The sequence below is a fragment of the Vipera berus genome, assembly GCF_964194415.1.
Source record: "Vipera berus genome assembly, chromosome: 1".
Classification (NCBI taxonomy): domain Eukaryota; kingdom Metazoa; phylum Chordata; class Lepidosauria; order Squamata; family Viperidae; genus Vipera; species Vipera berus.
This window is the reverse complement of record NC_138202.1, coordinates 362,331,607-362,351,975: the sequence shown is the minus strand read 5'-3', so window position 1 is coordinate 362,351,975 and position 20,369 is coordinate 362,331,607. Positions and strand designations below refer to the sequence as shown.

At 55.7% G+C, this 20,369-nt stretch overlaps 2 protein-coding genes across 2 annotated transcripts; one reads left to right on the top strand and one right to left on the bottom strand.

Annotated features, from left to right (window-relative positions):
* Positions 1 to 61: 61 nt before the first annotated feature.
* Positions 62 to 6,582, top strand: VMA12 (vacuolar ATPase assembly factor VMA12). The gene is made up of 6 exons (XM_081314213.1): positions 62 to 481; positions 878 to 951; positions 3,064 to 3,153; positions 4,695 to 4,737; positions 5,258 to 5,370; positions 6,077 to 6,582. The coding sequence occupies exons 1-6, from the start codon at positions 316 to 318 to the stop codon at positions 6,170 to 6,172; spliced, it is 582 nt and encodes a 193-aa protein (XP_081170339.1). The 5' UTR covers positions 62 to 315; the 3' UTR covers positions 6,173 to 6,582.
* A 1,098-nt stretch (positions 6,583 to 7,680) lies between these two features.
* VTN (vitronectin) lies at positions 7,681 to 14,769 on the bottom strand (the record flags this gene model as incomplete). Its single annotated transcript, XM_081320680.1, has 8 exons — positions 14,599 to 14,769; positions 12,434 to 12,553; positions 10,510 to 10,851; positions 9,870 to 10,009; positions 9,570 to 9,726; positions 9,292 to 9,444; positions 8,906 to 9,205; positions 7,681 to 7,796 (listed from the first exon to the last, which is right to left on the bottom strand). Exons 1-8 carry the CDS (start codon positions 14,660 to 14,662, stop codon positions 7,681 to 7,683), a joined length of 1,392 nt encoding a protein of 463 aa, XP_081176806.1. The 5' UTR covers positions 14,663 to 14,769.
* Between the last annotated feature and the right edge of the window lie 5,600 nt (positions 14,770 to 20,369).

Genomic DNA, 20,369 nt, shown 5'->3' with positions numbered 1-20,369 from the left:
GCGCTCGTGTTTTTCGGGCCGACTTCTTGCGAGAATCCCCGGCTCGGCACGTCAAGGGGGAGGGCACGTCAAGGGGGAGACCTCAGTGAGGCCCCACCAAGCTGCTGCTGGGCAAGGATGCCGGCGGATGCCTCTGAGCCGGGCCCGTCACTGGAGCGCTGCCTGCGGACCCCTCCAGAGGGCGCTGGGCCGGAAGGGGAGAGGATGCGGCTAGAAGGGACCCGGAAGCTGCCTCAGGGTGATGAGGCGCGCCCCTCGTCTGCTTCCCCGCCTCCCCGGCCGGAAGTGCTAGCGGTCATGTGACCCTCTGTCAAGATGGCCTCGTCTGTCAAGGCCGGGCCGCCGCTGCGCCGCTTCCTGTCGAGCCCCGCGGCGGGCCGCGTCCCCGAGGCGCTGCGGGCGGAGCTGTCGGCGGCCCTGGCCGAGGGCGGCCTGCCCTTCGCGCTGCTCCGGAAGCTGCAGCGGGCCCTGCGGGAGGCCGGTGAGTCTCTTCCTCCGCCCCGGGTCGCTTCGGCTCCCGCCGCCGCCTTCAGCCGGGCCCGGCCTCGTGGGTGAGCCCGGGGGCCGAAGCGTCTCGGGCTGGACCTCCCCGCGGTTCTCTGTAGGGTCAAGGCGCGTTCAGAGGGCAGCACTGCGTCCCCCTGGCCCTGCAATACGCCTGGTCCTCCACTTACGACGGCAGCTGAGACCTCGGTTGCTAAGCGAGACAGTTCAGTGAATCTTGCCCATTTTACAACCTTCCTGGCCACGGTTGTTAATTGAATCCCTGCGGTCGTTATGTTAGCAACACGCTTGTTAAGTGTATCCGGCAACCCCATTGACTTTAATGGAAATCTTTTTAATGGAAACATTTGCCTTTTGTTTTTCTTGCTCTCAGGTTCTCCGGTGTATCTTCACGAACTGTTGGAAGGCAGTGAAATCTTCCTCCCCGATGTGACGAAACCACCCAGGGTACGCATCGGGCATTACAGGCAGTCCTCGGCTTACAACAGTACATTTAGTGACCATTCAAAGTTACCACAACTCTGAAAAAGTGATTTAAGACCGTTTTTCATCCTTATGACCATTGCAACATCCCCATGGTCACAGGATCAAAATTCAGGCTCAAAAATATGAGCAACTGGTTCATATTTACGACGGTTGCAGTGTCTAGGGGTTACGTGATCCCCTTTTGTGGCCTTCTTACCAGGAAAGTCCATGGGGAAGCCAGATTCACTTAACAACCGTGTCACTAACTTAACAATTGCACTTAACAGGTCTGGCGAGAAAGGTCATAAAATGGGGCAAAATTCATTTAAATGCTTCACTCAGCTACAGAAATTTTGGGTTCAATTATGGTCGTGTGTTGAGGACTGCTTGTATTTATTATTTCTTAATTTCCAAAGTGATAAAAAAAATAATCAGGCTCATCACGAGTATGGGCGGGGGGGCAACACAGGACCCCAGGGCAGTGTGAGTTCCTTTGTGATTTCTCCGCCTTTAGGCTACAGTCAACAAAACTTCACAGTAAGGTTTCCCTATTTTAACCTAAAACAAGCTGAGCATAGTATAAAACTCGTCAGATAACTGGGTGATCTGAGGCACCATCTTCCTCCAGTGGGATTGGCTTGCCTCTTTCATGCTGGCAGAAGAGGCCTTTTTCAGACCCCATTGGCCAAGGAATTTTGGCTGCCTGGATCAGGGAGAAGAAGACCTTCTCTGTTGCAGCCCCCTCCCTCTGGAACATCTGGACTTCTGCGGTGAGACCTGCCCCCAGCCTGGTTCTGCTGGTTGGCTCCCCACCCCACCCTGGTGGGGGCACATTACCCTGGATGTGGTTGACTAAATGAGAGACATGTCCACCCGTGTAGCCTCTGTGCTCTTGACTTTAACCGTTTATTTGTTGAATGCTTGTTAGTGAGCGACACAGCGGCCTAGAGGTGGAGCTCTCGCCTCACAATCGGGAGGTTGTGAGTTCTATCTTAGGTAGCTGCATTTCTCTCCCTATCCCTTGATATTTCTCTCTGGGCGCAATGAGCAGTTACCGGCTGCAAACTCCACGTAGGCCTCAGGAAGGCCATCTGGCCAGTTAACACTTGAGCTCCATTCAGTCGCCCTGACTCTACCCTGATGCAAGGCATTACAGGGTGTTAAGGGGAAAAAAACCCCTTAATTTTAATCCTTTTAATGCCTGTATATCTGTTTCATGCCATTGGAAGCCACCCAGAATCGCTCGAGACAATGAAATTGGTGGCATGTAAAATAAATAAATATACTCGCCCCAGGAGCTGGGAGGCAAAACACAGAACGTGCAGGGGCCCCCTTTTTTTTTCTTCACCCCCCCCAAACTCCTCCGAGCCCTCCCCAGGCAGGTCACTTTTCATCATAGAACCATAGAGTTGGAAGGGACAGAGAGTTCCTGATCAATGACCCTGAAGCCTCTGTTGCAGGAGAACCTGGGGCAGTTTGGCAGTTCCTCCTGATGTCTCAGCTGAATTTTTTTCCTTGCAGTTTCTCCCTCAGGGTCTGGTCCTGCCCACTCCCGCTTTTGTACGACCAGCCCTCTGATAGTTGAAGACTGTTACCAGCTCTCCCATCTGTCTTCCCTTCCCAGATCATTTAATTGTTCCTCCGGTGAACCAGGTCTTGGTTTTCTTACCATGTTGATCGTCTTCCCCTTTCTCTGAATTTGCTCCCATTTGTTACTTTTTGAACTGGGGTACCAGGAATTGAACTGGCTGGAACAATTAGCCAGTGGAACAGCTTGCCTCCAGACGTTGGGTTTTTTTAAGAAGAGAGTGGACAGCCACGTGTCTGGAATGGTAGATGGTGTGCAAACTTGGGAACTTGTAAGACTTGTGGTTGGGGAATTCTGGGAGTTGAAGTCCACAAGTTCCAAGGATGGACACCATTGCTGTAGGGTCTCCTGCTTGAGGAGAGGGTTGGACTAGAAGACCTCCAAGGTCCCTTGCAGCTCTCTTTTTCTCTTAACTGAGGTCTGACCAGGACAGAATAGACGGGGACAGTTTTTGTTAAATGTGTCTTCATTTCTGCAATTGGTTTGAGTTGCTCTCTCTGTTTCAGAACCCAGAATTGGTAGCCAGGCTGGAGAAGATCAAAGCTAAGCTGGCAAATGAGGAATACAAGCAGATGACAAGGAACATCAACTGCCAGGTCAGGGTGACGTGCAGAGCTAGAGCTATTTAATTACCTATTAGAGTTTTATCCCGTCTTCATTAGTTCGTAAGTAACTCAGAGCACCAAACCCAAAAGTGCTTTTCAAAAGCCAACTGGACTTTCTTGGGGTTTTTTTTCCCCTGGAAAACATTTCACTTCTCATCCAAGAAGCTTCTTCAGTTCAAGGGAAAAAACTCAAGAAGTTCCAGTTGCCTTTGGGGAAAAAGGGACCTTTGGGACAACCGTGACCTGGTGAATGATGGAGAATCTCCATAGACCTCAAGGCAGCAAGGGTACCTTTGTAAGCCACCCGGAGTCACCTTACTGGTGAAGATGGCATATAAATTCAACACGTATGTAGAAATACATAATACTCCTCCTATTCGCCCCAGAAAAACAACCCTGTGGGGTGGGCTGAGAGACAGTGACATAAAGCTACGGCCACATAATTGGTCCAGAGCACCAGTGTTGGCTCCCTGAGCCCCGTCCAGACCCTGAGGTCATCCCTGGGTGAGCAACTCTCGGCACAGGTAGAAGAGAACGTTTGTAGCTCAGGGTGGAGCTGCACCCTTTCCTGGTGCTGTGTGACCCTGGTGGGTTTCTTTCAGACGTTTCATGATCCAAACTAGGTAAAATCACTAGGAGTGGTGGGGGGGGGGAAGGAGAAAGGAAGGAAGAAAGAAAAAGAAAAAAGGAAGGAAGAGGAGGGAAGGAAGAGAAGAAAAAGAGGAAAGAAAGAGAGAGAGAGAGAGAGAAAAGGACTGTGGGGTCCTTGGTGCTCCCCGAGCTAGCTGATTTTATTGCAGACGTTTCATGACCCAACTGGGTCACATCATCAGTGCTAGGAGGGAGGAGGAAGAGGAGGACTGTGGGGTCCTCTTTGAACTGGCTGGTTTTTTCTCCCAGGGGTTTCCTGACCCAAGGAGGTGAGATCATCAGTGCTAGAAGAGGGGGGGGCGGGTTGCAGAGGAGGAGGAGGACGGTAGGGTCCTTGTTGCTTTCTGAGCTAGTCGATTTTATTGCAGACATTTCACTACCCAACTAGGTAACGTCATCAGTGGATGCAGTGGCCCCACAAACGCACAACAGCCCCTCGTCAAGGGCTGCAGAAGGAAGAAGGGGCGTTTGGAGTGCAGCCTAAGATGGAGGAGGAGGAGGGGGGGGTCTGCCCACGGCCGTAATCAGGCACAGCAGCCGAGGCTTTGCCTGCCCAGTCCGTCTGCTGAGCTGCAGAGAAGGGAGGGGACAGGACCGGCCTCGGCCACCCAGGCTGCTTGAGGGGCTGCCGTGGTCACAGAAGGGCTGGGGCCCCTGCTCTGGGCCCCGGAATCCCCCCGCACTCATTGCCAGAGAAGGGCCTTCCCAATGCCTGGAGCAGCCGATCCCATGCGCCTGAGCCCAGCCTGTGCTGCCCGGGGCCTTTGGTGAGGAGGGGCTCCGGATAGGCCAGCGGTCTCGCTCAGGCTGGTTCTCGGCCAGCTGATGGGGGGGGGCGCTGGGCCAAGAAGTGACTGGGCTCTTCTCCGTCCCCTTCCCAGGAGCAGATCCGCCCTGGCAGCCTGGCTGATTTCGGCAGGCAAGGTGAGTCGGGGCAGAGACCGCTGGGCGGGGCAAATAACAGCATCCTTTGGGGAACTAAACCTGCCCCCCCCCCAGGACCCTCTGGAAGAGCTTAAAGACCCGGCTCTGCCCCTGGGGCTGGGGCTCCAATGGGGGGGGCTTCACATTGGGGATGGCTGATAGATTAACAATCTCACCCCCTGCCCATCCTTTAATCACAGTGTCGTATTTGCATCTTTTGGGGTTTGCTTTCAAGATTGCAGGATGCCCAGAGTTAACCTGGGATAAGATACATTTTGCAAATAAATAACCTTCCAGAACATTTAGGACCCCTTTGGTGATTTTTTGGGGTGGGTGGGTCGGGGAGCCCCCCTTGGTAAGTCAATCCCCAACGAGGTGTATTTCGGGATCAAGACTCAAGGCGTCAACGGAGACCAAAAGCGGGCAGGTCCTCCCAGTCGGCCCCTGCCAGGTGCGGGCCTGGCGAGGGAGGGGACCGGCTCTCCTTTCTGGACCCCCTTTCTCACCCCTCCTTTCCCAGTCAGGTCAGCCAAAGCCGTGACCGTCACCCTCATCAACTTCCTGGTCACTGTGGGGGCCGCCTTCGCCTGCGCCTTCCTGGGCAGCCATTACATCTTCACTGAAACGGCGGCGGTGAGTAACGCCTGGCTGGCCGGCCCCTCTGGAGGGGGCACCGGAGCCCCTTTAGGGGAGGGCAGCTTGTGAGGGGCCCCTCTGAAGTCCTGGCCGTGAGCCCACTCCCCTCCCCTAAGTCCTCGACTTACGACCACAATTGAGCCGAAAATGTTACGTTGCTCAGTGGTTGTTCCCTGACCTTTGACCCATTGTACAACCTTTCTTGGCACCGTTGTTAAGAGAGTCCCCTGCGGTCGTTAAGTTGGTCACACGGTTGTGAAACGAAGCCAGCTTCCCCACTGGCTTAGCTTGTCAGAAGGTAGGAAAAGGGGTGACTGCGTCGCCGGGTCACTGTGGCCGTCATAAATACAGGCCGGTGGCCGAGCCTCTGAATTTTGACCATGGGGACGCTGCAACGGTTGTACGTGTGAAAAAACGGTCATAAGTCACTTTTTCAGTGCCATTGTAACTTCAGCAAATGACGTAAGTCGAGGACTGCCGATAGTTGATCAACATAGCCATGGTTTACTCCATTAACCCAGTTTCCTGGGCTGCCTCATCAGCAGGGCTGGGACAAGAGGGCGGGGCTAAAAGGTGGGAGGCTGGTTTACAGCTCCTTGTGGGGGGGGAGGGGCAGTGTGCCTTTTGCCACCCCAAAGGGGGGGGGACTCCGGGCAGGGGGTGCAAGAGGCAGAACTGACCCCCCCATTCCTCCTCCTTCCAGAGGGTGATTGCAGCCGTGATCGCAGCCTCCGTGGTGGGCCTGGCGGAGCTGTACGTGATGGTGCGGACCATGGAGGGGGAGCTGGGCCAGCTGTAACCGAGGGCCCCGTTCCTTTGGCTCCTCCCTCTGCTCCCCATCCCGGGAGGGGGCGTCTGATCCCCGAGGGGCCACTCCAGCCCCCAGCACAGACAGAGATGCAGCTGTGCCTCCCCCAGCCCGGCTTCCAGGCCAGGCAGGCCCCCGTCTGCCATCTGCACCGAGGGATCTCCTCCCCGGGGGGGGAGCATTGCCGCCACGTGGGGGTTTCTGCTGCCGAAGCTGGGGGGCACAGAAGCCGCTTTCCAGCTTGGGGCCGCTGGTCTCATCGATCGTGACAGATTTTGGGGGGGGCAAGAGCCTGGCCTGCCAGCCGGGCAGGGTCCCCCCACCACTTTGTGCTCCAGCTATCCAATTCTGGTGTCCTGTGGTGATGGTGGAACTTTGTTGTGTGCAATAAAAAGTAACTCACAAAACTGTTGTGTCGGCCTCTGCAGTGAAGCTCCTCCGAGCCAGGGGTCTCCAACCCGTGGTCCGTGGGCCGGCCCTGGTCTGCGGCATGCCAGAAACCCATCTGTCCAGACAAGAGAAGCCCCCTCCGTGGCGTGCAGGCGGCATCGGAACCACGTTCCTTCCGGGCCGTGGGAAACTCTCTCACCACGAAACCGGTCCCTGGTGCCCCAAAGTTTGGGGGCTGCTGCTCCGAGCATCCTCAGGGCCAATGCTCCCCATTGATATCCAGGGGCTTCCCCATGGGGGGTGCTGGGCGAGGGGGTTCCTTGACCAGGCGAGGCACTGCCGCCCACCAGCTGCCTGGGAACAGCCGAGGGCACCCCTCCCCCTTCTTGTACCTCCTCCCAGCTCTGGTTCTGTGGCCCTCTGCCTGGGGCGAAGGGGGGGCAGCACAGAGCAGGACCCTCCTCGCCTTCTTCCCGCTCTCCACCCCACCCGGCTGGCCATCCCAGCACTGCCCTCCGTTCCTGGTGCGGCTTCGCCTCTGTCTTCCCCCCCCCCCAGGCTCAACCTGCCCCTCCAGCTGACTTGTTCTGCAGAAGCAAAGCAAAACACCCCCCCCCCGCACCCACACGCACGGAGGTGGTTTTGCCCCTGTCCCGATGGGGGAGGGATAACACATTAATTTTAATCTCACCTTTATTACTGTGTAAGTAAGTCAAGGCAGCGAACGTCTCCTGCCTCCTCTTTTCCCCACAACCACCCTGCGAGGTGGGCTGGGCAGAGAGAAGGACTGGCCTAAAGTCACCCAGCCATCTTTCCCTCTTCAGACACATATAAACTCTGGACGGTCTCAGAGGTCCTGCATAACTCCTGGCAACTCACCGAGGAGGGGGCTGGGCTGAGGGGTGGGTTAAGGCTACTCCCTCCATAGGGCCACCCTCCAAGAGCAGCAGGCCTGCAGACCCTCCAGTTCGGAAGGCATGCTGTTAGCCCAAAGCCCCCTCCTGCCCATTCCTGAGCCCCCCCCACCCAAGAAGACCGAGGCGGACAGGCTGGTTGGGTGGGAGTCTTTATTTGGCCGGTCAGCAGGTCCAGAGGCTCCGTGGCCGAGCTCAGAGCAGGTCCCCCGAGGGGGGGCAGCCCAGCCAGTATTTGGCGATGGGGCGAGGGTACCGGGGATAAACCCAGTCCACCCTCCGCTTGTGCAGGTTGACCCGGTAGTACTTGTCTGGAAGAGAAAGGTCGTCGGAGGTCAGCCTCAAGAGCCCCAGCCCTTCCCCAGCACCCCTCTCCCCCCACCCCTTAGTTTAAATTGTGGGAAGGGGATTATGGCCACTTTAAAGGAGTTTCCTCCTTTAAATTTCTGGGAGTCTACCTCTGTGAAGATCTGACCTGGAAAGTTAACACAACCCAGGTGGCTAGAAAGGCCCAACAGAGGCTTCACTTTCTCAGGGTCTTGCGGAAGAACAAGGTAGAACAACGGCTAATGACCCTCTTTTACCGGTCTACTATAGAGAGCGTCCTCTCGTATGGTATTGTGGTTTGGTATGCTGGCCTGACAGCCACGGATAGGAAAGTATTACTGAGGGTAGTGAGCACAGCACAAGACATTGTGGGCTGTTCCTTGACACCACTGGATGACCTCGCCAGGGCCCGCTGCCTTGGAAGAGTGAGGAAAATCCTCAGGGGCGACTCACACCCTGGACGGTATCTCTTTATTCTCCGGTAGGAGATATAGGAACATAGCCAGCCGTACCAACAGGCTGAAAAATAGCTTTTATCCGTGGGCTGTTAGGCTTTTGAATGGGACATAATCTCTGTAAACTTATGCAGAATTGACTTGGGAGGCCGGTGTGTGGTGTAGCTGGTTCACATGGTGTGGTAGGATGGAGGGTTTGTTGTCACTGTGTGTTGGGGGGAGAGAGCACGGGGGGAGGCTCAGCTAATCTCAATGTACACATGTTGTACTTTGACAATAAAGGTTTATTATTATGTATTATTATTTATGACCTGTGGACTTCGGCTCCCAGCATTCCTGAGCCAGCTTCCCAGGCTGCCACGTGGCTTGGGAATTCTGGGAGCTGAAGTCCACAGGTGGTGAAGTGGCCATAGTTGCCCAGCCCTGCGAGGCAGAACTTACGGGAGCCAATAGAAGGATGGGGGGGACGGCCGCATAGACGCCCACCCCAGTCCCGCCAGCACATCTGTTGCAATGCAGGTGAGAGTAATGGGACTTGTAGTCCACTAGCCTCTGCCATGTAGCAGCTTCGGGACAACTGCCGTTCCCCACCCCCAGCCTCTTGTGGCCGTGAGTTCCGCGAGCGAGCCCAGACTCACCGTCCACAAAGAAGTAGGCGCTCTGGAAGGGCTGGCAGGGGTAGACCAGCCAGTCCCGGTCCGACGACTCCGAGCTGAGCCCGCCCGGAGACTGCCACAAGGGCGACAAGTCCCAGCGGCCCCAGCGCTGCTGCCGCTGCGGGTACTTCTTGCGGTGACGGCGGCGGGAGGCCCTGCTGTGGCCGGCGCCCGTCCCGGCGGGGCTCCGGGCCACGTAGAGCCGGCCCAGCATGGCCGCGTTCAGCCGGGAGGGCAGCCCGCGCCAGTCGCGGCTGGTCAAGCGCGGCCGGCCGGCCTCACCTGCGGGAGGGGAGGGAGGTTCGGTGAGTGGCACCGCTGGAGGGGGGGAGCACCAGGAGCCCCCCTCCCCTTCCCCAGCCGCTCACCTGTGCCGGCCGCCCCGAAGAGCAGGCGGAAGGCCTCCTCCCAGCTGTCGTGCTGCAGCCCCGCGTAGTGGCCGAAGACCAGCGAGGGCGCCGTCTCCTCACACTCGGCGCGGCTCGGCTGCTGGGCGAATGTGTAGGACCAGTAGCGGCTCCCTGCCGGGCACACAGCGGCCCTCCGCGGTCAGGCTTGGGGGCAGCGGGCGCCAAAGGCCGGCTCCCCCTCCCCAGGCCCGGCCCTTCGCTCGGCCAGGGACACCCCCCCGCACCCCCCCGGGCACCTTTGAAGAAGTAGACACGCTCGCCGGCCAAGAAGTTCTGGGCGGGCAGGGCAAGGGCGGCGTCCAGGTGGTCAGGCACGCCGGCGAAGCCCTCGGAGATGTTGCGGGGGAAGTCAGGCTCCAGCCGGCCGTCGTGGAAGCGCCAGTAGCGGCTGCCCTGCGAGGGGGATGGAGGGCGGCGGGGCGGGGTGAGCGAGTGGGGCCCCAGGGGACGGAGAGGCCGGCCGGGTGGGGCCAGGCACCCACAGCCCCCTCGGCCCGACGGGGACCCTTCGGGCTGGCCCCTCCCTCCCTGCCTACCTGGAAGAGGTAGGTCTTGCCCTGGCAGTTGACACGCGTGAAGGCGGCGTCGATGGGGCCGTCGATGCCCCACACATCCCGGATCAGCTTCGGGTAGCCCGGCCGGGCGCTCTTCTCGTCTAGCTCGTACAGGTACTGGCCTGCGCCAGATGGGCCGCGGGTGAGGCGGTGGCGTTTGGGACCCCCCCAGCCCGGGAGGCCTGACCAGTGGCAGGAGGGGCCTTTCAGACCAAGTAGGGCTGACACTGACCACCCTGACCCTTCCCCGGCCAGCCGGCTCCTCCGGCTCCTCCGCGGGGTGACGGCCCCACCCGGGAGGGATGCCAGAGCCCTCCGTGCATCTCCAGACTGCGCAGAAGCGGCCCCCGCTGGAGCTGAGTGGGGAGCAGTGAAGGACAAGTCTTAAGGGGGGGTTCCCTCCCCCCTTTGCCATGAGGACAGGACCTAATGGCTTTGGCAACCCCTCTCCTTCCAGCAGGCGGCGGGAGGGGCAACAATGCAGAGTGTTTCTCCCCCCCAGGGGCCCCCACTCCCTTCCAAGAAGCTCAGGTTCTCCAGGGGGTGGGAAGAGCAAAGGCCGGGCAGGGGGAGCCAGCCCCAGGGGAGGGGAGCTGTGGTGTGGCTCCCCCAGCTGGGCTACCTCGGAAAGCGAAGATAGAGCCATTCTTCAGGCTGGTGAAGGCGTCGAAGGGCTTCCCGCTGCACAGGCTCTCCTCCTCCTCCTCCTCCTCCCGCTCTCCTGGCAGGGTGGGGCCCTCTGTGGGGCCCCGGGGAGTTCCCTCCGTGGGCCCCACGAACCACTCCTCCTCTGTCCAGGCATAATCGTCTGCCCAGGCATGCTGGTCTGTTGAGGCCTGCTCTTGGACAGGGCTCACGGTGGTCTCCGGGGTGGAGAGGGTGGGCACCCAGGCCGTGGCATTGGTAAAGTCATAGTACTCCTGGTAGTCGTCCTCTGGCTGGAGAAAGACGTCCCCACGGGTCACTGTAAGGGGGGATGCCAGAAGCAGGGATTAGAGGGGGGAGAGCATGACAGCAGTCCTCCGGCACTTGGGGGGCTGCCCCAAAGAAGAGGGGTTGACTTATTCTCTAGGGCACCAGAGAAATAACAGGTAGAAGATCGTGAAAGAGAGATCCAGCCTAGAAAAACATGGAGAAACCTCCCGACAGTGAGAACAATTAACCGGTGGAACTCCTTGCCTCCAGAAGTTCTGGGTGCTCCACCACTGGAGGTTTTTAAGAAGAGATTGGACAACCATTTGTCTGGAATGGGTATAGGGTTTCCTGCCATGGGCAGGGGCTTGGACTAAAAGACCTCCAAGGTCCCTTCCACCCTAAGATTCTATGATCTTAGGCAGGGGGTTAGACTAGAAGACCTCCAAGGTCCCTTCCACCCTAGGATTCTATGATTCTGGCAGCTGCAGAATTGCTGGTTGTCTCAGCACCGTTTCTACCGCCAGGACCGGCTCCCCAGGCCCCTTGGAAGCTGTGTGGTCCTGAGGCCGGGCACAGCTGGGTATCATTCTCATGCTCGAAGACCCACCAGGAACCCAACAGCAACCAAACACTGCCAGTAATCGGCGGTTAATGTTAGTTTAATTCATTTCGTTTTCATTTGGCTGCTGCCCACTGTCTGCTGGCTTTCCATTTTGCCAGGGGTCTCTCTTGAGCCCCTTCGACCAGAGGTCCCCAACTTTTCTCAGTTGGCAGAACGGAGGGAAAGGGAAGGAGGAGCATTTTACCCAAACGGGACTGCAAGCATGCATGCAACGCAAACAGGGCAGCACTAGTGGCCACGTGACACTCACTAGCCCTGCCCCGTTTTTGCTGTGTGGCGCCGTTTTCACCACAGCTACAGCGCTAGCGCAAGTGGGGGTGAGTGCATGCACACACATGCATGCACTGGCCAGCCTGTCCCGTGGCACAGCCTGGTAATGGCCCCAGCCCACAGGTTGGGGTCCCTGGCAGTCGGACACTGCCTCCTCCTCCTCCTCCTCACATGCTCAGGGTTAACCTGGGCATGATATGCTGGGACAGAAGACCACTGTTCTGTTCAACAGAACGCTCTGTTGTTGGGAAAGCGAGGAGGGGCATCACATTGCTCCCCTCCAAATCCATCCAGGGCAGGGGTGCCCAACCTACGGACTCCAAGCTGAAGTTAAAGTTGCCAGGGTGGACTCTCCTGGCCTAGGATGAAGGAGTGGGGTGAGCTAACGGGGGTCCAAATGGAAAGGCCGAGTGCTGCACGCAGCATGGCAGAGCTGGGGCCGTGCCCAGATGGTAGCCAAGAAACTGGCACCTCCCCTCCCCCGCTCCACACCAACTGCATTTTGCTCCCTCCTGGAACTGGCCGAGCTGTCCAGCATGGAAAGGGCCTCATTTGGGGGAAAAACCGGGCCGGTTGCATAAGCCAGGACGAAGAGAAGGAAGGAGCCCGGGCCCTGCTCGGTTGGCCCCCAAGGAAAGAGCCTGGAAGAGCCACTCCCAGCCGCCCAGTGTGGATTCCAACTCTGCCCCACTTCCATCTGCCAACCCCGGCTGGCATGGCATGCCTCTGCCCCTCCTACCTTTGGTTTTGCAGGTCTTGGCATAGTCGCTGCAGCAGCTCTGGTAGTACACACACAGGTCATCACACTGGCACTTTCTCTGGCGGTCAAAGCCCTTGTCACAGCGGCCCTCACAGGACTCTGGAGGTTAAAGGGGACAGGCAGCCGGGGAGCTGGTCAGTTGGGCCTTTGGAAAGCCTGGGTCTTTTGTGGGGAAAGGGGAAGGGAAAGGAGTCTCTGCAGACTTTACTCCGCTCGTCCTTGCCGACTCCAGGGGCGGTGCTCATCTCCGCTTCGAGGCCGTCGCACCAGCGCTGTCTGGAGAAACGTCTGTGGTCATGTGACCAGCACGATGTCATGGAGCGCTCTTACCTTCCCACCGAAGTGGTACCTGTTCATCTACTCACATCTGCATGCTTTCAAACTGCTAGGGAGGCAGGAGCCGAGGCGAGGTCGGGAGCTCGCCCGTTGCGTGGTGCTCAGGTCTCAAACCTTTTCATCCAACAATCCCAGTGTCTTATCTGCTGAGCCACCGCACCAGCCCCTTTTTGTGGGAAGGGTCTTCAAATCATGGAAGCCCCCTGAGCCTGCCTCCTGTCTTTTGGGGATGGACACATCTGCCAGAAAGCCGCCAGCTTGGCAGAATGTTGGCCTTCCACTGACGCTCCCTTGTTGCTAACCTGGTGACACCGGGCTCTTAGCCGTTCTGGCAGTGGGGCTGCCCCTGAGGGCCCTGGGCTGGGAGACCTCCAGTTGGGAGCTGGTGGGCCACCGAGGGAGCTGTTGTGACTCAGGGCCAGCCTGTGGGTCCGACAGCCGGGTCCGATGTATCGGAGGACTCAGATGTGGGGGAGGAGGGAAACGAACCGGCTGATGATGATTTAGAGGCTTTGCAGAGTCCTCAGCCGGGGACCTCTTCTCAGCTGTGTGAGCCCGAGAGTGCGGAGGATGATGACCCACAGCTGGCCCTGTTCAAGGACGCCCGACGCAGGAGGCAGACGAGCAGGGACAAACAAAGAAAGACTATGGGACTCCTCGGGAGGAGGCACAGGGAGACCACGCCCTGAGCTCTCTATAAAAGAAGTGTTTGGGGAGGGGCTGGTTGCTGAAAGCAACTTTTCCGCTTGAGAAGACAAGCTCTTGTGTTTTTGTTAACTGCGTAATTAAATCTTGGCAGAAGCCTTTTAGCCTTGGACGCTTTCCAGACTCTTCTTTTAATTAGGGGTTGCGAGAAGAGGGCTGGTTCAGAACAGGAGCAGCCCGCTAGACAAGAAGAGGCAGCGGTCTATCTCAGCAGGACCCTGCATATGTTCTGATCCAGCTGCAGTGGGAGGGGTCCCTCCTTGACAGGGACATCACCAGCCTGATGGGACGGCATGCTCCCCCCTCCCTGACCGTGATCCCTGGGGTCCAGTGAGGCTGTCTCTAAACACGGAATGCTGTTTGGTCACTGTGGGGCCGATGATGTCCACCAGGATTCATCAGGTCCTTAAAATTTCCTGACAGAACAATCAACCAGTGGAACTGCTTGCCTCCAGAATTTGTGGGTGCTCCAACGTTGGAGGCTTTCAAGAAGAGACTGGACAGCCATTTGCCTGGAATGGTGTAAAGTAAAGGTGTCCAGCCTAGGGGACTTTAAAAGTTGTGGACTTCAACCAGGGCTTTTTTTCTCATAGAACGCTCAGAACGGAGTTCCGGCACCTTTTTTGGATGGAACCTTGTAGGGTAGGCAAGGCGGGTTGTATGACATGTGTGAGTTCCGGCACCTTTTTCTTTTACAAAAAAAGCACTGACTTCAACTCCCAGAATTCCCCAACCAGCCATGCTAGCCCACAAGTCCTAAAGTTCCAAGGTTGGACACCCCTGCTATAGGATCTTCTGCTCAAGCAGGGGGTTGGACTAGAAGACCTCCAAGGTCCCTTCCGACATGTATCCATCCTGTCAAGCCCAAAGACAGTCTGGAATGGTATGGGATCTCCTGTCACAGGCAGGGGGTTGGACTAGAAGGCCTCTAAGGTCCCTTCCCACTCTCTGGTTCTATGATTCAAAACGTGGGGCAGTTTTTCTTCCCCAGCTGGGTCGCACACATAAGGGGCTTCTTCTCCTTCTCCTCCTGAATTCCACAGAGAGTCTCAGGGGGCAGATGGGGCAGGGGTGGACGGAGAAGGGGGCGTCCCAGAACTCACCTTCAGCTGCAAATGACCCGCAGAGACAGCCCAGCAGCAGCAGCGCCAGACCCAGGAGCTCCATGGTGTCCAGTCGCCGGGCACTGGGCTTCTGGCTGGGCCGCCCAGCCTCCCCCCACTAAAGCCTTGTTTGCTCAGCTCGGCCCCTCCTCTTTTGGAGGGAGCAAACACAGTCGGTGAGGTCATTAGGAGAGGGGCTTTGCCTCGCTGCCCCCCCCTCCTCCTGGCATCTCTGCCCTCCCTTTGAAGGCTTTGAAAGGATCCTGAGCCGGCCAGGAATGGGGGGGGGCTGCAGTCCCAGTCTTCTGCAGGCATCAGAACTTAGGGGAAGAGAGTGTGGTCCGCCATGGCACCCTTCCCTCCCCCTAGGCCTGGGAAACGGGAGGGGGCCCTCTGTTCTTGGCACGGAGAGCCTGCAGGCGGCATCACTGGGCATCACGCCTGGCATCACTGGGCATCACGCCTGGCAGAAAGCGTCCCAGCGCATCCATCCCCCGCTTTTGTCTCAAGGATGTGGGGGAGGAGAGCTCGGCCTGCCCAATGGCAGCACAGGGAGCACAAGGCAAGGAACAGGGTGGCCTGGGAGGGACCTTAGAGGTCTTCCAGTCTAGCCCCCTGCCCAAACAGGAGATCCTATCTCATTTCAGACAAATAGCTGTCCAGTCTCTTCTTAAAAACCTTGACAGAGAGAGAGAGAACCTTTATTCTCATTTTTTACTGTGGACACAACAGCACACATTAAAAGTGAAATTGAGTGGCTTGCTCTCAAAGTGTACACATACATAACACACATTTAAACGTACTATATACGACACATGTATAGACCTACACCCTTACATAGGTAAAGGTAAAGGTTCCCCCGCACATGCATGCTGGTCTAGGGGCTGGTGCTCATCTCCGTTTCAAAGCCGAAGAGCCAGCGCTTGTCCGAGGACGTCTCCGTGGTCATGTGGCCGGCATGACTAGACGCCAAAGGCGCACAGAGCGCTGTTCCCTTCCCACCGGAGTGGTCCCTATTTTTCTACTTGCATTTTTACGTGCTTTCGAACTGCTAGGTTGGGAGAAGCTGGGACAAGTAACAGGCGCTCACTCTGTTACGCGGCACTCGGGATTCGACCCGCCAAACTGCCGACCTTCTGATCGACAAGCTCAGCGTCCTAACCCACTGAGCCACCGCGTCCCTCTTACATATTTATTTATTTATTTATTTTATTTTAATTCCATTTATATCCCACCCTTCTCCGAAGACTCAGGGCGGCTTACAAGCTTAGCAGTAGCCTTCATTCTATGTATATGCCTGCTTATTAGGGCTTTCATACACTCCCCAAGCGGCATTATTACAAAGTCAGCTTAATTGCCCCCAACAATCTGGGTCCTCATTTTACCTACCTCGGAAGGATGGAAGGCTGAGTCAACCTTGAGCCTGGTGGGATGCGAACCTGCACTAATTGCAGGCAGCTGGTGTTACTTAAGGAGGCATCAGCCCACTGCTCCACCAAGGCTCTTATAATGATGGACTTTAAGCTCGTTGCTGGAGTGAGTAACATATAAATATTAATCACTGTCCATCTTGAATACATAACAAAAAGAGGAAGCTGTAGAGTTCACAAGGTTAATACTGCATGGGACAAAATTGTGACTGAATCTGGATGTTCTATTTTGGATACCACGGAGCCCCCCACCTCCCCCCCCAGAAGGTAACAAGGAAACCAGGTTGTGAAGAGGGTGTGTAGCATCCCAGGCAATCCTGGGGGGCATCGCTTACATGCTATGAAGCACCCACAATGTCTGAAGGCAAAGCTGTTCCATTGGTTTAGTTTCCATCCGTTGCTTCTTGTCCTGCCTTCAGGGCCTTTGGGAAATAGCCTGGCCCTCCCTCTTCTCTGGGGCAGCCCCTCAGATATTGGAAGGCTGCTATCCTGTCCCCCCTGGTCCTTCTTTTCATTAAACTAGATGTACCTGCAACCGTTCTTCAGGTGTCTTAGCCTCCATCCAGTTCTCTTCTTATTTTTCATGATGTCACTGTATATATTAAGAAGGGAGTGAAAAGCACAACGGGGCTGCCCTGAAGATCAAGGACCCCCCCTTAAAAGAGGCATACAGACAAAGGGAAGCTGGCTGCTCTCTGGCTGGGGGGAGGGGGAGCTCTCACCCAAAAGAGAAGGTCACGGGTGGGTTGGGGGGGGCTTCCCTGGTGGTAGCAGTGAAAGGCTGTGCAGCATGGTTCACTTTCCATGCCAATTGTCCCCCCCCTCCATCTGCAAACAGTGCCCCATGGAATTTGCTCCCTGGATCTCTCCTGGATCAGGCCAGCTCAGTTATTCATTAATAGGAACTGGCTGTCCTGTCCAGCTCCTGCTTTGAAGGTGTGCCCCCCTCCCCACCAGCCCCCCTCCCCCCAGGCTCTTACTCATCCCTGGGGACGGTGAGTGAGTCAGCCCGGTGCCTCTTGTGGAAAATGAAGGCCAGAGTCGCCATCATGGTCTGTTTTGAAAATGGACCTAAACGGGTCATACTTTAAACAAGGTCTCATAATAATAATAATAATAATAATAATAATAATAATAATAATAATAATAATAATAATAATAATAATAATAATAAAGTTGGAAGGGACCTTGGAGGTCATCTAGTCCAACCCCCTAATCAAGCAGGAAACCCTACACCAGGGGTCGGCAACCTAAAAAAGTAAAAGAGCCACCGGGAACCGGTTCCATCACAAATTAAAAAAACTGGGAGCCACGTGCGTGTGTCCATGCACGCGCACGCGCAAAAAACGTTTTCGGCAGCTTTGCAGACGGGCCGCGGCAGCTTCATCAAAGAACGACGCCGCGGCCCGTTCGCGCAGAGGTACGCGCGCACCTCTCCAAAGGTTTGGGGAGGTGCGCGCGCACCTCCGCCCATTTGGGGAGGTGCGCGCGCACCTCTCCAAACGGGCGGTGCCACTCTCCATTTGGAGAGGTGCGCGCACACCACTGCCCGTTCGAAGAGGTGCGCGCGCACCGGGCGGCTGGGAGCCGCAGGAGACAGCTCAAAGAGCCGCATGCGGCTCCGGAGCCGCGGGTTGCCGACCCGTGCCCTACACCATTTCAGACAAATGGCTGTCCAGTCTCTTCTTAAAAACCTCCAGTGTTGGAGCATTCACCGCCTCTGGAGGCAGGTGGTTCCACTGGTTAATTGTTTTAACTGTCAGGAAGTTTCCAAAACCTGCTCCAGAGAATTTTCTCTTAAAGAGGACGTTGGATATGAGATGAGCTGTAAATAACTTTCATAAATAAAGAAATAAAGAGGGTGTTTAGTTCTCTGAAGTCCCCCCTGCAAATCATTTAAAACAACATTAACTCACCAAGGCTGATTGTAGGCAATAAGGTGGGGTTTTTATTGTCTGCATAAGTTCAGAATAAGAATACAGCCGGAAGGGACCTTAGAGGTCTTCTAGTCCAGCCCCCTGCTGAAGCAGGAGACCTTATACCATGTCAGACAGGTAGCTGTCCAGTCTCTTCTTAAAAGCCTCCAGGGATGGAGCGCCCGCAACTTCTGGTGGCAAACTGTTCCACTGGTTAATGGATAGGAATCTTCTCCTTAGTTCCAGGTTGCTTCTCTCCTTGATGAGTTTCCATCCGTTGCTTCTTGTCCTGCCCACATGTTTGAAACTAGTGGAGAGGGCTAATTCATATGTTCATTTTTATGCCTTCATTTTCTAGCCTATATTTTCTTAGATTCAGGATTGCATTGTAATCTCAAAAGCACAATTTTAGAGCAGCATCAGAGTCGGGATCAGAAAAGTCTTTGCGCTGACTTTAAAGAGAAGGGAAATTGGGAGGTCCTCCAGTGTTGGTCCCTGAAAATTTCTCCCTTTGAAATCTGCCTTTTATGTAACAGGTTTCCCATCAGCTCAATATACGGGTAAGTCCTCAGTTTACAGCAGTTCATTTAGTGACTGTTTAAAGTTGCAACGGCACCGGAAAAGTGACTTATGACTGCTTTCCACACTTACAACCGCTGCAGCATCCCCGTGGTCACATGATCAAAATTCAGATGCTTGGCCACTGACTCACAGTCATGATAGCCACAGAGTCCCGGGGGGGGGGAAAATCACGTGATCCCCTTTTGTGACCTTCTGACAAGCAAAGTCAATGGGGAAGTCGGATTCACTTAACAACCGTGTTACTAACTCAACAACTGCAGTGTTTCACTTAACAGCTATGGCAATTGGGCAAAATTCACTTTACAATTGTCCCACTTAGCAATTTTGGGCTCAGTCGTAAGCAGAGGACTGCGTGTATTGCAATTCTGGCTTCCCTCCATTCGGGTCAGACTCTGTGGACGTCAACTCCCATGGCTGGCTCAGGAATTCTGGGAGTCGAAATCCATCGGTTGTGAAGTCGCCATCGTTGCTCATCCTGCGCTAGAGGATATTTTGGCACCGTGTCCGGCTTGGCTGTGGGTTCCCAGCAGTAGCCGCCTTCTTGTTATTAAGCTCACGTCTCTCTGTGTTTGTTTTCATTCCCTCTCAGTTTGCATCCAGACAGTTGGGCCCTTTCATGGCCTGGGGGCGGGGGGGGGGGAGATCTTCTTTGAATCAGTTTAATATATAACCGGGAAGGGGGGGGCAAAGAGGGGAATTTGGAGCAGGAGAGAAATCTGGGTCAACAAATAATATTCCTACCTAGTTAGAGCTGGGAGTAATTGGACCAGCCATTTGTCCGAAATGGTATAGGGTTTTCTGCTGAGCAGGGGGTTGGACTAGAAGACCTCCAAGGTCCCTTCCAACGTTGTTATCCTGTTAATAGACATTTGGAAGAACTCTGATTAAAAAAGATGGCTCCATCCCAATGTGGCGTGCCGGAAGCCACAGCCTCTTTCTGGCCTGAAAAGGGCTCCTGTGTTCACCTACGGTAATTGTCACAGGATACAGAATAATGGAGCTGGAAGGGACCCTGGAAGGTCATCTAGTCCAACCCCCCACCCAAGCAGGAGACCATTCCACTTGCGCACAGGTAGAGCCATCGCCTGGGAGGGTCCGCAGAGGGGCCTTCCAAAGGCATTTGGGAGGGAATTTGCACTTCAGTTACACCCAAAGGCCAGGCATCTTAATCATAGCAACTTTAGAACCTGTGGACTTCAACTCCCAGAATTCCCCAGATTACAAAGAACTGAAGAAGGTAAGATTCTAAGATGCTTACGAAGAACTAAAGAAGCTTCTTGGGTGAGAAGTGAAACATTTTCAAGGGAAAAAAATAAACCAGAAAATCCAGTTGCCTTTTGGAAAAAGCACCTTTGGGACAACCGTGAGCTGGATGATGGGGAATCACTGTGGTCAGTCAGATTAAGAAACACCCCAGGGGGTTTGGCGTGTCGGCACTTCAGGGGCCCCTCCCTGCGATCTGTGGGGCAGCAACCCCGATGGGGCAGGAGTCTCAGGGTGGCCTCCTTTTTCCTAGCTGCCCAGTGCAGCCAACAGCCCTGCGATTCCCCGCAGGTCTCCCACTGCTTTGGGGGTCCCTGGGTGGCCTCGCCTGCTGGGAGAAGATCAGGCTTCACTCACCTGGAGTTGGCACCTGGGGCCTCTTGCAGGCCAGAAGGAGGTTTATCTCATCTACATCAAGCTTGTCTTTTTCTGTCGTGTGATCTCAGCCTCCTTGGCGCCATGGATTATTGATTAATTTGCTTATTAACTCAATGGTCACAGCTGCCCATCTGTCTTCTGATTCTTCGGGCAGCAAACATCGTAAAACACACCCAATCTGTTAAAAAAAACAAAGCAAAAT